The following is a 17,097-nucleotide window of genomic DNA, read 5'->3' on the forward strand; positions in this document are numbered from 1 at the left end:
CTTCAGCCAGGTCACGATCTCGCGGTCTGTGAGTTCGAGCCCCGCGTCGGGCTCTGGGCTGATGGCTCGGAGCCTGGAGCCTGTTTCCGATTCTGTGTCTCCCTCTCTCTCTGCCCCTCCCCCGTTCATGCTCTGTCTCTCTCTGTCCCAAAAATAAATAAACGTTGAAAAAAAAAATTAAAAAAAAAAATTGGTACACATAGATACACAGAACATGACGGGTGTATACACGTCCGTTTCTGGCTCCCAGGCTATGACCTTGAGGAAGTGACAGCTTCTCTGGGTCTCAATTTCTTCAAATATAAATAGAGATAATAAAATCTACTTCATAAGATTATATTGAGTTCTCTGAGGAAAGTATGGGGGAAATACCCACAAATGACAAGGTACTCCACAAATTTGTAGTGGTAGTATCTGATTAGGCTCTTAGGCACCTTCAAATCTTGATTTTAAAATCAATAAAAAATAAGCAAAGAAACAAAACAAGGGGAGAGAGAAACCGGAATGATTCTGAGACTCACTTATGGTGTTTCTTGGGTAAAGCCACCCAATTTCTCTTGCCCTCCTTTGAAAGTCCAGGCCTGCTTCCAAGACTGGAGGAGGGCCGGTTGGGTTCAGCTGACCTTCCGTCGGCAACAGAAAAAGTTCAGCTTGCAATGTCCAACAGGCTTCTCATCCTCAGCACACATCTTCCTGCACTTGCCCCGGCCGAGCCTGCACGGCTCACAAGCAGCAAAGTCACCTACACCAGAAAGATCTGCTGACACACCTGTCCAGGGACTCCCTGGACGTGGGGAGAACATCAAAGGCCACCCAAATAAAGGAGGGTTTATATGGTCATAAAGAGTGTTTTTAAGAGCCAGCCCTGATTTTTCAAAGAGCTCTGCTTTTCTCAGGATGGAGATGGGGAGACTTAATTTTGAAGCAAGAGGTCGGCACATTCTTTGTACTTCATGTGTTTATAACCTGGCCTGTGTCACAAGTAAGCACAGTGGGGCCAAGTGTCATGTATATTACAGAAGCATAAAAATACATACCTGATACTTCTGTAAAGGTTACAGGATAAAGATTAGAGGGCTATCTTGTGGTTTGAAAAGATCCTTGAAGGTAGAGGTGAAGTTCGGAGCGGTTTTTCTGGGGGGTCTGGAAATGGTGTGTGTCCTCTGCAAACTGCCTGATCTCAACTTTCTCATTTGTCAAATGAACATTCTAGAAACACTTGTCTACACTGTAAATTCTTTTAGTGGTCAAATGGAGTAATTCATGTGAGAACATTTTGCCAAACACTATTTAGTCAATTAGCTGTTTTTTGCTGTTGTTACTTTAAGCAAAAGCTTTTTTACATGATCACAAAAAAATTTTTCAGGATAACTTTCATGGACCGGGGAGGTAGTGCCTTCGCCAGCCAAGAGTCCTTTATTTGCTGGTCTGGTTCTCCAGCGGCAACCTTTATGTTGCAACCCCTTATTTTCTTTCCTATTAACTACCTTCTTGTCAGTAACCCAGAGCTACATGGAATCTTACAGGTTGGTCTCACTATGACAACCACTCACTGGGCTCCTTGACAGCTTATTTTCCCATCCTCAGTGGCTATTTAGGATTTTACATTCCCTGTCTCATCAAAGAAGACGTTTCCTCCCTCTCCTTCCCTCTCACATCATGGCTCAGTGACATGCCCAGAGTTGGTCCATTCCTGGACTGCATTACATCACCTTGATGCTGGATCTCCTCAGGTTGCCCACCTAACTTCTGAACACCAACCCAAGAGCTGTTTGTGCTCATGCTAATTGCTGCTTGCTTTGTGCTGAAGCTTGCCCAGGGGGCATGGGGATGGCCGTGACTATCCAGTTGGTTCTATGAAGTCCACCGTTAGAATCAGATCTGTTCCTCAGGCTTCGCTCTAGTAAAGCCCAAGTCCGCATCACATGTCTCTTCTGCCAGATGTAGTGCACTCATCACAACTTGTCATAAGAATTCCTACTGGCTCTGAAACAAAGCCCCCCCTTGACTTTTATTCCAACCCGCTTTGATTGGGGGCAAGGGTAGACACAAGCTAACATTCTACTGAAGGCTTCCTGAGAACACTGAAAAACCAGTGCCCTGCTTCCTCGCCACACAACAATTCAACTCCTTGTTCATGTCTAGCCGCTGATTTTATCATTTTCTCTTTCTGAGTTCCAATCTTCTTCCTTACCTGGGAACTTCTGGGTGAGCAGCCATCCACCTTGTTTTCCCAGCTTATGTGAGTTCCACCCGTCTTCACTCAGATGATGCCCCAGCCCGTCTTACCTCCTGAGCCTTGCATTACCGAGGCAGGGAGGAATCAGTGTTTTCAGCCCTGGAACCAGGTAGGGTATGGACTTATGTTGTGTTTCTAATCTGACCTACGCTTCGGAATGCCAGGGAGAGTCTCTAGATGCCCATTTGCTGCCAAATTAGAACACCCATTCTCCTGCTAACCCGCTCTGGCTGTGTTTATATGCAGGGCTTACAAGCAATGGGCGGAGTGATTATTTATGACAGCATCTGCTCTTTTCAGGCAGGGTGTGGTCTGACCATTCAGTGCCTTGCCATCTGTTGAGGATTTTGTATGCCACCTCTGCTCAAGGCTATTGCTGGGTGCTTTCCTACCCGGTTGGGAATCACAGAATTCAGACTTTGTGACTCTGGCATCCTGAGTTGGAAGCCTAGCTTACCACTTGTCATTCTGTCACCCGGGGACAATTATTTAACGTCTCACCCATGTCCCAGCTTCATCGTCTTGTATAAGACAGCAGTTACAACAGCACCCACATCCTAGGGACGTTTTGACAGTTAAATGACATAATCCACGTAAAGTTAATAGACTGCCTGGTGCGCGGGAACTGCTCAGTGATGAGTAGAACCTTAATTGTTTCTCACTCCAAAATGCTGTCTAAACACTTTTAAATTCTGTTTGCAATTCTCCGGAGATGTTTCTTTCGGTTCTGTTTATAATACGCATTCTTCCTGCAGAAGATAAGTATACGAAGAGATCAGGGGGTGCTTCAATGGGCACAGCTCTTCTGTATTGGCGGTGAGATTTCACCACTCCTTTATTTGATCCTTCTGAGACCAGTAGCATAGGCTGGGACACCTCTTACTGGGTTTAGGGGCAGAGCCTGTAAGATGTGGGCGAGCATGTTCTCAGAGCAGTGCTTCTTGGCCGGTACAAGCCTGATCCTGTAACCTTGCTTTCATTAGCACCACAAGCTAATGACAATAGGTCATTACCAGGTCCAAATCTCTGTAGCCAAAACTCCAATTCAGTAACTAAGAGATTTCCCTGCGAGATAACAAACCCAGATATGATGCTGGCTACAAGAGGCAGAAATCTGGGGTTTCAGGCAACTCTATTCTTCTGATTATTTCTATCACACCTTGCCTCCAGAAGTCAGAGGGAGCTGACAGGTCAGAGGTCTTAAAAGTAGAAATTATACACAGGGGATTCAACTTACCTCCTGGAAGTGGCTTGGAATACTCGAGTCCTGCCTGGCACCCTAAATTCAAAATAGCACATTTTGGATTTTAACGTCAGTGCAGGAAATAACGCTGTACAAAACAACATTCCTGGCTCCACACATCTGCTGTCAAAGGGCAGATCACAGAGGCTGTATCTTTATTCTATTTCTGAAGGCTAGCACTCTGGGTAACCAGTAAGAAGTTTAATAAAACGGTTGGGGGTAGGTGGGAGAGGGAATTGTAGTTTGCTGAGAAAATGCCACCGTAGATTCAAGAAATTCCCGTGAGGACCTCAGTGGGGAGCTGACTGTTAATCTCGATTTTACGGTGGCCCACGGAAGAACCATCAGGCTTTAAGAGCTGCCCCCATCACAATCCCATCCATTTGCAATTACCTGATGGAAACTGGGCGAAAATGAAGAAAAAGGCAAAGACAACATAAGACATCTTCCCGGTCAGGGTCATTTCTGGGGAAGACCCTTCAGAGCAGAGGTCTGGGACCTCTGCAAGAGGACAGGAGGCTCACTTATATTTGAAAGTAATGGGGAATACACTTGGTCAATGAAGTGAATCAATAAAGAAAGCACACTGACATGCTCCATTTACTAGGATCAAGGACTGACATGATGGGAGGACCTGTATTCTGGGAATTCTGGCTGGGGCAGTGGAAGGAACACGAGGCCAGGAGCTGGAAAACCAGGAGCCACGCACTGATCCTACTGATGCAGGACATAGGAGCCTGCTAGCCCCTTCTCTCTCCCAGCTCCATTGTCTCTTCCATTGACTAAGGAGCAGCCATAGTGATTGACAGACGCAACATGCCCAGAACTGGTCCATTCCTGAGCTGCGTTCCATCACCTTGAGGCTGGATCTTCTCAGGTTGCCCACCTAACTTCTGAGCACCAACCCAAGAACTGTTTGTGTTCATGCTAATTGCTGCTTGCTTTGTGCTGAAGCTTGCTGGGGGGATGGGGATGGCTGTGCCTATCCACTTGGTTCTTTGAAGCCCACAGCTCCTCTGCCAGTCTCTTAGGGTTGTTGTCAAGCTGTAGGGATGAGGATATAGATGTGCTTGGAACATAGGGAAGTGCTTGGAAAGAAGCCTGGTGCCCTGTAAGAAAAGCCCAAGCAATGTGCACTGTTACTGCCCTGGTTTTCATTTGTACTACCTTCACACAAGAAAGGGGGGTGGTTAATCTCAATTTTATGGTGGTCTGGGAGAAAATGGGGGGAGGGTGGTAGTCATTTTACCAACTTAGCTCTGAACCCCTGAGCCTGTGACAATGTCACCTAGCAGCCCAAAGGCAGAATTTCCACATCCTTTTAATTCATCACGAACACAGGTATCAAAATTACTACTTATATACCTGCACCCCCAAATAAGTCCAATCCTGTTGTCCATGCTTCTGCAAGGCTCTGTTCTTTATCTCGGGAATGCAAAATAGGATAACTGAACAAGGCAGGCTGAGGTCAGACAGAGCAGGTTAGCAGGTGTATGACCTCGGGCAGGTGGCTTACTTTGTTGAACTTGTCTCTTCATCTTACAATGGGGATGGGATAAAGGTACATACTTCATAGGATATTTAAAAGGACTCACTGAAATGAGTATTAAGTGGCTATCAGAGTGTCTGGCTATTATTACCAGCCTTACATTCACATGTCTGTCTATCCTGCTTTGTGTCCAACTTTTTTTTTTATTAAAATTTTTTTTTTCAATGTTTATTTATTTTTGGGACAGAGAGAGACAGAGCATGAACGGGGGAGGGGCAGAGAGAGAGGGAGACACAGAATCGGAAACAGGCTCCAGGCTCTGAGCCATCAGCCCAGAGCCCGACGCGGGGCTCGAACTCACGGACCACGAGATCGTGACCTGGCTGAAGTCGGACGCTTAACCGACTGCGCCACCCAGGCGCCCCGTGTCCAACTTTTATGTAAATTCTTTTTCAACTACACCAACTCACAGTGAACTTTTTCTGGCCTGGAAAGTGCAGCCATGCTGATATCTGCACGTTTGTTTCTGTGGCCTTCAAACAAGGCAGCTTCATGAACATAAGGCAATATGTAGGTACTAGGGGATGAGAGCTGAGCCTAACAGCCTCAGCCTTCAGCTTTCAAGCATTTTTAATAACCTGGAGCCAGGCCAAGTGTGAGGAGGGCAGCTGCACACCCCTGTTCTTACCTTGGGGTTTAATGCTCAGCACTCACTGTATTGCAATTCTTAATAATTTTATCTTTGAATATGTGCTCTGTAAATCAAATCTGGTCAGAATAGGAGCAAGTCTGGGACCTTAGAGCCTCAGTCCCCATATGATCTGCCTTCCTTCCCCTCCTCACCTTCTTGGGGGTTCCTGGTCCCCGGCCCTGGGGGCCCCACCCAACCTCCTCCTTTCCTATCCCTCCCAGAAACACTGCCACCACCGACCCCCAGCTCGTACTGAGTGGAGATGTATCTAGAGATGGGATGGCAGTGTCTTAGGGCACAGCACGCCATCAAACCCCCCATGCCATGACCGTGCCGTGGTGTAGGTGGGCAACCTGGCAGGAGCAGACCTCTCTCCAGCCCCCAATTCAATACGGATTGCTTATAGCAGATATTGACATATCCTTGAGAGTTGCCTGGCCACCATGGATGGCAGTGGCAGGCTCATGGGGGAAACACCTGGCTTGACTCTCTCTGGAGCAAGACACGCTGGTCCAGCAGTGGCTGATGGTGGACCACACACGTATGCGCAGTGGCAGTGTGGGGATCCCCAGGCAGTGTGAACATCTGCAAGTGTCCTTCAAGTATCTTTGTGCTTGGGAGATTGTGACATTAAATAGCAAAGAAGCATTACTATGACAGATCGAGAGAACTAGATACCTTTAATGGCGCCTTTTTCCTACTTCTTGAACATGGGCCCTTGCACGTTATGTAGCTGATCTTGACCTGGAGTGAACTTCTAGTCTTAGGAAAAGAAGATGACTCTAGAAACTTTCAAATTAAAGGGCTAGTCCTTGTCATGGGGATTGCACGGCCTCCTTGCTCCATCATGAGGCCAGAGATGCCCCTATAGAGTGGTCCCTACCATGCTCACTTCTGTAGCTCAAAGCCTCCTGCTCCAAACTCAAATCCTTCCATATGCAATTGCTTTGAATATGGTACAAATCATCATTTGTTTAGCCATTTAGAGCCTACCTGCTTTGCACACCCCCACAAAAGTGCCCGCAACATCTGCTAACATAAATAAGACAAATCCCAGAGCTGTAAGACTCCAAATTGCTGACAGCCTTCTAGGGCTTTGATCCCGAGACTTCTCACCTTACTGGTGAGAGGTATCATCTAGATTCATGAGCCCCTGTCTGGCACCCCTCTCCCCTGGGAGACCCATGGCCCTTTGGCGTGGGCGCCTCATGCTACCTTCTCTGGGAGGCCCATCCCCTCATGCAACCCTATCCACGTACCACCTGATTAACACCTCTCATGGTTCTACCTCTTCCCTGAGCGGCCCTCAAACCCTGGGACTCACCACACCCCATCCTTGGATTCGCCCACTCAAAGTTATCTGCCCTCCTCACAGTGGTGTGTGAGTAGGACACATCTTAGCTCTTACAACGTTGCCCATCCCTTGGGAGAGTTAGTTGGCTATTTGTGAGTGCTCACACAAAATCACATATGCCATGCTCTGAATGTCTGTGTCCCCCTCAACATTCATGTTGAAACCTAATCCTCACGGTGATGATGTTTGGAGATGAGCCTTTGGGATGTGATTAGCTCATGAGAATGGAGCCCTCATGAATGAGATTAACACCTTTATAAAAGGGGCCCCTGAGAGCTCCCTGTCCCCATCCCCCAAAGGAGGACACAGTGAGAAGTTAGCCATCTGCAACCCAGAAGAGGGTCCTCACCAGCACCCGGCCATGCTGGTGCCCGGTCTTGTATTGCAGCTTCCAGAACTGTGATAAATGTTGTTTATAAGCTACTGAGTCTGGGGTGTTTGGTTATAGCAGCTCAAACAGACTGAGACACCATACGCTGAGAGGAAGACAAAGAATCCCAAGCAGGATCCGTGCTGCCAGCCCAGAGCCTGATGCAGGGCTCGATCTCACAAACCGTGAGATCATGACCTGAGGAGAAACCAAGAGTCTGACACTTAACCAACTGAGCCACTCAGGCTCTCCTAAATTTTTTTAAGTGAGTATTGGAAGGGAATAGAAAAAAATTGTATATTCAGCCTATCATCCTTTTTTTTTTTAATGTTTTATTTATTTTTCAGAGCAAGAGAGAGACAGAGTGTGAGCAGGGAGGGGCAGAGAGAGAGGGAGACACAGAATCCAAAGCAGGCTCCAGGCTCTGAGCTGTCAGCACAGTGCCCAACGCGGGGCTCGAATCCACAAACTATGAGATCATGACCTGAGCCGAAGTCTGACACTTAACCGACGAGCCACCCAGGTGACCCTCAACCTATCATTCTTCACTGGGTTTTTCATATAAGAATATATAATCAACACACACACACACACACACACACACACGTACGCATACATACACAGACCTCACAAAAATCTCATGGTGACTGAGGCTAAGGATACATGGAACATTCCCGCATAGTTATTTTAAGCAAATTGCTTAATTTAGAATAATTTAGAATATCTGCACAGTGGAGAGTTCTCACATACCCCTCCCCCAGCTGCCCCTGATGTTAACATTCATGCTAATAATTATTAATAGTATGACCACGATGCGTTTGTCAAAACCAAGAAATTATCATTGGTATGTCATATTCCTACTGACTACCCTACAGATTTTGAGTTTGTCTGAGGTTTTCTCACAACCGGACTGGGGTTTGGGGCCTGGGAGAAGAATAATACAGGGTTGAGGCTCCTCACCTTGTCCCTCGTGTCAGGGGAATGTGCTGGGGACATGCCTGTCCACCCCGATGTTAACCCTGGCCACTCATTTAGGGTGCCAGCTTTGTCCACGCTAAAGGGACGCTCTTGCCTCCCCACATTCTTTGGAATTCATCTCCTTCATTCAAGTTGGAGGACTCAAGCCTCACCTCCTGGAGGGAGCTGTCTACTGGGACCATCTGCAATTCTTCTGTTAAAAACGTGTCCCTTTTATCACAGTTATTTGTGCGTTCAATCATTTATTGACATTACTATGGCAGGAGGAAGTAAATTGATGGTCTTATCCAGGTCACATTCACAAACCGTGTTTTCAGTTACACAGCAAGCATTTGGTTGCTTTTCGGGAGTTTGTGATTATTTTAATAATATCTTAAGATATTTCAATTTTCAGTAGCAATAGTAATAGGGAGAATGATGATGAGGGAGGCTCATCTTCCTAATGTCACATTAAAGAGAAGTATTTCCCAACAGGGAAGAATTAGAGTGGGTAATTCAGGCCTTTCTCTCCATCCACTTAGCTGATTTACTTCAGATTAGGAAAAAGGGATAATCAAATTAGTGGCAGCCTGTGGTCAGAGTATATGGATATTTGATGTATCTGTAGTCTTAATCAAATATCAAATATCCCATATGCTCATAACTATCCAGGGAGCTGTTTGCAGATTAAATAAGATGATGTATATAGTATTTAAAGTATCAGCACTTTTTAAAAAATAAACAATAAAACATATGTTTCAGTAAAGGCACTTGCCGAATGTACACAGCTCACAAATATTGGAGCTGGAATTCAGACCCCACTGACTCCATCATGATATTATGTAATTACTCTGATTTTACATACAAGTGAACCAAAGCTATTAAGGAGCATAGTCAGGATGAGAAATCCAAACTGCCAGATTCCAGATCTTTCTTCCTACTGGTGCATATATCTGCCCCTGATCATCAAGGCACCCTCTACTCTGTCTTCCCTTCCTCCCCATTGTCCTTCTTAGGAACTTTCCAGTATCAGAAAAGCAGTGAGCTGCGGACTGAGTGACACCCACTGAGATGTGGGCTCGGCTTGGCAAAGCATGGAAACGTCCTCATTTCTGGCATGCCTCGCTGATCAAGATGTTCTCTGGTCTAGAGAAATGTATAAATGTGGGTGTTTGCTGCTCTTTTATCATGGACGCTGTGCTGATCTCTCAAGACCCTTCGAGACATGAGGACATTCCTCTTTCTCTTTGCTGTTCTCTTCCTTCTGGCCCCAGGTAAAATGAACGTCTTTGTAGGGAAGGTTCTAGAGGTGGTGGCCCAGAGAAAGAGTCTGCTTCAGTGAGCACCTTGGTGTGGTCAGCCCGGTGGCCCTGCAGGGGAGCATGTACTCTGGGAGGTGACCCCCCTAATGTCTCTTCTATAAATCCATTGCACTTTCCCTGATTGTCTAAGATGGGGTATCACGGGGTTGAGGAAAGATGCCCCTTGGTCGCCAGCTCCATGCTCGCTAACAAAAACAAAAAATTGGGGAAAAAACGTAAAAGCTAGGGTTGGCATCTGTGGATCTTGTAAAAAATAGTCGTGATAGAGATGAGACAGGTAAGAAAGAGAGCCAGAAAAAGGCAAAAAGGGACGAGGAAAGGGACGGAGCTCGGACAGCGCGTTCACGCCGGCCATGGCGCAGGTCAAACGTACGTGTCAAACTGCTGCTCCTTCGTCACAACACCATGAAGCTGGGCACTTGTGACGAACACTTCACACCGCAAAATGCATGCGGTTCTCCAATGCCAGGACCTTTAAGAAAACTCTGTCCTACTTCGAATGTAGTGATTTCAGACCAACACTTCAGGCTTGGAAGGTTTGCTTTATAGATATTTTTCAGATGCAGAAACTGAGCCTCAGACGGGCTAGGCGGCTTCTCAAAGTCACACAGATAAGCCGGAATGAAGCCAGGACCTGAGAGTTCACAGCAGGACTCCTGCCACATCCTCTGGCTCCCAGGAACCTCTAGTGGCTCCAGTCAGATCTTCCTCAAAATAAAATCCAAGACTAGACTCATCCCAGTTTCCAGAGAGCTAGAGAAAGGGCTTTTCAGAGCCTGCAACGAGTCCAAATTGTGCCAGATGCTATAGATGTCTCCTTAGGAGGCTCAGAACTCTCACACCAGCTGTATGTGTTGCTGGTCTGTTTTGCAGTGAGCCTGTGTGGTTCGATTCTGTGCCAAGTGCACCGGGATCCAGGACCTACGGTGAGCTGTTCATTCCACTGACCTCGATGTACACGTTGGAAACTGACCAAGGCCCCCTTTTCAGATCAGTCAGGTTTATTATATAATTTAGTTAACACAATATAAGATAAGGCAATATAAAATTATCTATATAAGCAAATGGAACTGACCTATTAATATGCATTTGCACACACGCACACACACACACACACAGAGTTACATTAACCTCTAGATGGGTGTGTGTGATGATCCATCCGAATCCTTGTAGACACAGATGCTCTCTCTTTGCAGAGGCTCTCTCTTTCTGGACCATCACTGTTAACTGGATATAATACAAGGACCCTTGTGAAGAGTGAGGTCCAGTGCCTCCAGCCTGGGATGACCTTACAATATTAGGAGGGGGGATAGAGTACTGTCCCCTGCAGTGGGGGCCAAAGTTCACTGAGCTTTGAAACACTGGATTTTGATACTTATGAACTTATATGCAGATGCTAGAAATGATTAGTACCCATGCTAATACCAATCCGCCTGGTTTTAGTTTTACATATATGTGAATTAGTCACCTTTGTTTGTCGACATTAATTTCAACTTGTGTACATCTGATGCCTGTCCTTAAATACACCTGGATTCGGTAATCTAAAATGTTGATTCCAGTAAGATGTCTGTCTCTCCTTAACTTGAAGCGAGCTGCTCTTAGGACGGCTACTGGTAAAGTACTAAGGCCAGAGCCACTATATTCTGCACAGAATAGACAAGAGGAGTCCTGGGGAATCACTCCCAACACATGCCCCTACTGGCCCTTGAACACGTTTTATGAAATGTGGCAAAGAAATCTGATGAGCCTTTCTAGGCAATCTTTTCCCTTCCACCCACAAGAGTAAACTTTTCCCTTTCTATATATTTATCCCTGTTTATTACTCCAATCGTGGGCCATGTCCCCAGCCTCAGACCTGCTCAATTCTCAGGGTGTAACCCTTGGACAGCGAGTTGGGGAGTTGCCTGCCCTGGAGGGGTTTACAAGGACAAGGTGGTCATTACGTACCAATAACAGATTCTGATAAAAGAACAATAGCTTCTGCTTCCCAAAGCCCCCACAGCCTAACCCCAAATGTCAAGACAAACGTATTCTTCCTGGTCGTTAACCCCCTAAAACAAAAAGACAGAAAAATTGGAGAGAAAATATCTCCCTACCATCTCATCTACTGGCAGGATGAGACCATGGCAGCTTGTAAAGAAATCTTTCCTAACTAGTTACAAGACTGTACCTGGTAACTGGATGTATGTGAGAGGAGAATTAATCCCAGTGGCTCCTTGCCTTCCATAGCCAGGAACGCGTTTTTTGACGAGAAATGCTCCAAGCTTCAAGGGAGGTGCGTGAATTCTTGTCAGAAAAATGAAGAACTTGTTGCTCTCTGCCAGAAGTCTCTGAAATGCTGCCTGACCCTCCAGCCATGTTGGAAGAACACAAATGATTAAATGTGAAGGCTCTGGCATTCCAGAGTGACATACATGACCTCATTTTGTCTTCTTTTTACTCTGGTCTCTTCAGTGAGAAGGCACCTCAATAAAAATAAACGACTATCTTTTATCAATTTGTCAAGTGCTTCACTTAGAAAGGAAATGTGAGTAGTTAACCCTGATGGTCCCTGCCTACTGCCTTCTTTTTCTATAATTTTTTGGTAAGGGAACTTTCCCCAAATGATCTGATATTTCTTTTTATTTATTTTTTTTTCAACATTTTTTATTTATTTTTGGGACAGAGAGGGACAGAGCACGAACGGGGGAGGGGCAGAGAGAGAGGGAGACACAGAAATGGAAACAGGCTCCAGGCCCCGAGCCATCAGCCCAGAGCCTGACGCGGGGCTCGAACTCCCGGACCACGAGATCGTGACCTGAGCGGAAGTCGGACGCTCAACCGACTGCGCCACCCAGGCGCCCCTGATACTTCTTTTTAAAGGGGACTGCTAAAGACTATACATCAACAAACCTCTCACTTGCCCTCAGGCAGTCAGCCCCAACCACCTGTTGAGACAGATGATAGATAAATGGGTGAGTGGAGAAATGAACATATTAAGGATAAGTAGAAAGATAAATTTACTTATTAAGGATTCTCATGTGTCATACACATGTATAAGTTAATCATCTTGACTCCATGGCTTTAATTGGAGACGATTACTGGATCCAGGTCCCCGAATGACTTTCTATTATTTGCCAAATCACTTTCTGACTCTAAGCTTTCATATTACCCAGTTCAAGTAAGGATTCCTGGTCATGTTCCCCAGGCCGAAGATCCAGCCTTAGTTCCCTGTTGGGTCAGAAATCTTGCCTTATTTCCCTCTTGATTCCCCAAGGTCCACGCACTTAATCCTGTTGAAGCAACAACCTTTTTTTATGACATTTTTCTGTTTTGAGATAATTACAGAGTCATGCACAGTTGTAAAATATAATACAGATACATCTCTACCGTTTAATGCAGTTTTCCCAGTAGCACAACCAGAGGGCAATACAATACGAACACCAGATACTGACACGGATACAAAACAAGTCCATCACCACAGAGATCCCTGCCCCCACCCACCCCCGCCATGTTGCCCTTTCAGGGCCACACCCTCTTCCCTCCTGCGTCCGCCTCCACCTTAATTCCGGGTACTACTTATCTGCTCTCCACTTCTACAACTTGTTCTTCAGGAACGTCATATAAATGGAATCCTACAGGAGTACTTGGGTGGCTCAATCAGTTCAGCGACCGACTTAGTTTCGGCTCAGGTCATGATCTCGCGGTTTGTGAGTTCAAGCCCGGCTTCAGGCTCTGCACTGACAGTGAGGAGCCTGTTTGGGATTCTCTCTCTCCTTCTCTGTCTTCCCCTCCCCTGCTTGCATGCGCTTTCTATGTCCCTCAAGATAAATGAATTTAAAAATAAAATAAATGGAATCCTACAGTAGGTAACTTCTGGGGGACTTTTCACTCACTGTAGTGGTCTGGAGACTCTCCATGTTTGGTGCGTGTCTCAGTAGGTCATCCCTTTTTGTCCCTGCATCGTAGCCCACCGGGTGGATGTACCAGGATTCATTGAACCATTCACCTGCTGGAGGACAGCCGGGTTCTTTCCAGTTTGGTACTATGACAAGTAAAGGTGTTGTAAACTTTTACGTTTATAGATGTTTGAGCAAACACAACTTGTCATTACTCTGAGACCAGCGTCCCAACACGCACTTGCCAAGTCATATGGTTGCAGGTTTAGTTTTTACAAAAGAATGCCAAACTGTTTCCCAGAGTAGCTGTACCGTTTTTACACTCCCACCAGGAATGTAAGCGTGACCTAGCTTATCCACACCCTAGCTAGCATCTGCTGCAAAAAGTTGCCACGATTTTTTTGTTTTTGTCATCAACAGCTTATATGTCATTTTAGTTTGAATTTCTCTAAAATCTCATGATGTTTAACACCTTATCCTGTGGTTTTGTTTTTTTGTTTTGTTTCGTTTTTTGTTTTTGCCATCTTTATACCTTCAGCGAAATGGATGGCTCGCACTTATTTTCTAATTGGATTTTTTCTTGTTTTCACTGTTGAGCTCTGAGAGTCCTTGATATATTCTTGATATGGGTCATGTGTTGGATATGCAACTTCCAAATATTTTCCCCCCAATATACATTGCATTTTTAACCTCTTAATAGATCTTTTGAGCAGCAATTTTTTTAACTTTTAAAGTCCAGCTTCTTTCTATGGATCATGGTTTCTTTGGGAGTCAAGTCTCAGATCTTTTTGTGTAGTCTTAGATGATTTTCTCCTATGTGCTTTTCTAAAAGTTTAATGGTTTCACAGTTACACTTAAATCCATGAACCATTTTGAGTTAATTTCTCTAAAAGCTGTTAAGATGGTCAATGTTGTTCTCATTTCTGTTTTTGCTGTGGGTGTTCAGTTGCTCCAGCATTTGTTCAAAAGGCTGTCTTTTCTCCATTGGATTACTGTTGCAACCTTGTCAAACATTAGAAACTTAGGTCCAAACAAACTCCTACCTGGAATGTTTATAGCACCTTTGTTTATAATCACCCCAAACCGGGAGCAACCAAGATGTCCCTCAGTAGGTGGGCTGAGAACAAACTGTGGTTCATCCAACTAATGGAATATTATTCAGGAATAAAAAACAGGTAAGCTGTCAAGTCACCAAAAGACACAGAATAACCTTAAGTGCATATTGCTGTGTGAAAGAAGCCAGTCTAAAAAGGTTATAGACGGCATGATTCCATGTATGTGGCATTCTGGAAAGGGGAAAACTAGGGATCGTGAAAAGAAGCGATCTTTTGCCCCGGTTGCCAGGGGGTTGGCCAGGGGTAAAACACAGGGAATGTGCTAGGGCAGAATATCAAACTTCTGCATGATGCTCTGCCTTTGTTAAACCCTGAGAACCACGCAGCCCAAAGGGTGAACTAAAGTTCACTGTGCAAATTAACAGAGTTAATTGGAAGTCAGGGCCACCCCAGGGTGAAATGCAGAACTATCTAATTGTATCATAAATGTATAAAACAACTTTCCTGCAGGCCAGGGGGAAGGGGATGCTGGCCTGGGTAACGTGGGCAGTTACAAAAGAAGTCTATAATCTAGTACAATGCACAAGAGCATGGCACTCTAGCCGATGATGTATTTGTTAGGTAACACAAGCTTAGCAATTCAGATCTTGCTATGCACTTATAGCCGGAACTGAACAATTAAGTACCGGGCTTGCAGATGTGGGAGCCAGGTTTGGAGAGGGAGTTTATAGATAAGCAGGGAAAAGGTAGAATGACCCACCTGGGGATGGATGACAGGTGGAAACCTGGCTTGCATACAGATGGTTACATATACAAATATTTATTGGTGTGTGTGTGTGTGTGTGTGTTATTAAACAAATATGTACGTCCTTGCTCTGTCAGCTTAGAGGTCCCGGAAGCAAGAACATTCCAGCAACTATGAGCACACCTGGCACTCAAATACTGGTTTTTAATTCCATTCACCAATGGAAGGAGTCAGGGATCCTTGGAGAAGTGGGTGATTCTAAGACTGGAGCAGAGAACGTACAAGATAAACCCAGAGCAACTTTGTAGTGCCAGAACATGTGGAAGAGCTTCAAACAAACAATGACACGGGTGTGCCAAAAGAACACAAAAATTGAATTAATTTAGGGAAAAAGAAATTAAGTAGTGTTGGTATAAAATAGATATCCATGAGTATATAATAAATATTCATGATCAGGACTCCACCATACTGAAAGAAACACCAGTCTGTTCCTGGCTGGTGTCCCTGCAATGTGACCTTCACAAATACGTCCTAGGGTGTCCCATTCATTTGAGCGAGGAAGCTGGGTGGGCTGGTGTAGGGGGCATGTCCTTCCTCCAGATAAAGCTTTAGTAAAATCATTTTCCTGGGAGAGTCAGCTCTTGTTGTAGAAAACTCTCTGGACACATTTCACATAATTACTTCCCCTTTTCCTTGCCAGGGCCACCGGGGATTACTTCTTGGCTTTTCGCCGTGATTACCCTCATGGGCGTCCTGGAGTTAAAACCCAGGAAGCAGTGGGGTCCCTTCCCCTGTGGCCCTCAGTTGTTTGGTTCAGGCTTGCCCTCACTCATCCTCTGGAAATTTGTCAACATGACCACAGTGTTCCTACCCTTTTAAGGCTCCAGAGGCTTCTGCCCCAGGTTAGCCCATCTCCGCTGTGACTCTCTCCAAATTTGGGAGCGGTGGTTTGCCCTGTGACCTAAGTTCTCTGATGGGTCCAAGAAAAATCATCAATTTTCAGTTTGTTCAGAGTTTTTCTTACCTTAAGGGTGGGAGTGGAGACTTTCAGGTTTTTCACATGTAGCAGCTGAAATCAAAGTCCCAGGGTTCAGCCCAGTGAGCCCGGTTGATATCTCCTCTCCTCTGTCTGTTCCGCTCTCCCCTGCTCATGTCGCTTCTGCTTTATGCTCGTCCTCTCTGTCCCAACGTTCACTCAACAGGTGGTTGGTTTTTAAGCACAGGTTGGGCACTGGGCGAGCCCGTAATTTGTGAATGGAACATGAACATCGTCTCCCACTTGGTGAACTTAGAATTCAATCAAGAAGACCAAGTCACTGAAAACATCATGTAATTACAACTTGGGAAAGATGTCGTGAAGGAATAAAAAACTTCCAGGGCGCTTGGGCACATGGGAAGAACAGGGAGAGATCCCCCAACGTTGTGACATGGAGATTCCAGGAGGTCATTCGTGGGAGGAGGGGGGAGTATTCCAGGGAGAAGAGCGTTGGGCCCTGAACGGAGGCCAGCGCTGCTCGAAGCTCATGGTAAAGGGCTTGCTTGGATTCAACCAAAAAGTGATAGCAGGGATTTTATTGTAGGGATTTTGAGAAGAGGTGTGACAAGAGCCAATTAATGTTTAATTTTAATGTTTAAAATTCTCTTCTCATCTGGAAAAGAATCAGATGGTGGGGCCCATCAGCTAGGAGAGCAGAGGGAGGAGGTGGCTTGGGAGGTCTGTTCCACCAGGGTTCCAGGTTATTCTCTCAAGTCAG

At 45.6% G+C, this 17,097-nt stretch overlaps 2 protein-coding genes across 2 annotated transcripts; one reads left to right on the forward strand and one right to left on the reverse strand.

The window, feature by feature from the left end:
• Positions 1-614: 614 nt before the first annotated feature.
• On the reverse strand, positions 615-3,945 carry LOC124521271 (beta-defensin 105-like). The gene is made up of 3 exons (XM_047092362.1): positions 3,876-3,945; positions 3,477-3,518; positions 615-742 (listed from the first exon to the last, which is right to left on the reverse strand). Exons 1-3 carry the CDS (start codon positions 3,943-3,945, stop codon positions 615-617), a joined length of 240 nt encoding a protein of 79 aa, XP_046948318.1.
• A 5,623-nt stretch (positions 3,946-9,568) lies between these two features.
• Positions 9,569-12,046, forward strand: LOC124519998 (beta-defensin 106A-like). The gene is made up of 2 exons (XM_047090497.1): positions 9,569-9,617; positions 11,895-12,046. Exons 1-2 carry the CDS (start codon positions 9,569-9,571, stop codon positions 12,044-12,046), a joined length of 201 nt encoding a protein of 66 aa, XP_046946453.1.
• The last annotated feature ends 5,051 nt before the right edge of the window (positions 12,047-17,097 follow it).

This window comes from Lynx rufus, unplaced genomic scaffold, assembly GCF_022079265.1.
Source record: "Lynx rufus isolate CCGP_SWC_20201006 ecotype Redwood Valley unplaced genomic scaffold, mLynRuf1.p SCAF_3, whole genome shotgun sequence".
Lineage (NCBI taxonomy): Eukaryota > Metazoa > Chordata > Mammalia > Carnivora > Felidae > Lynx > Lynx rufus.

Coding starts and splice junctions, on each gene's coding strand:
- LOC124521271 (XM_047092362.1), bottom strand. CDS start 3,945: ATGACCCTGACCGGGAAGATGTCTTATGTTGTCTTTGCCTTTTTCTTC. Junction 3,519..3,875: donor TTTCGCCCAGTTTCCATCAG/GTAATTGCAAAT, acceptor TTTTGAATTTAG/GGTGCCAGGCAGGACTCGAG. Junction 743..3,476: donor TTCCAAGCCACTTCCAGGAG/GTAAGTTGAATC, acceptor TTTCTGGTGTAG/GTGACTTTGCTGCTTGTGAG.
- LOC124519998 (XM_047090497.1), top strand. CDS start 9,569: ATGAGGACATTCCTCTTTCTCTTTGCTGTTCTCTTCCTTCTGGCCCCA. Junction 9,618..11,894: donor TCTCTTCCTTCTGGCCCCAG/GTAAAATGAACG, acceptor TGCCTTCCATAG/CCAGGAACGCGTTTTTTGAC.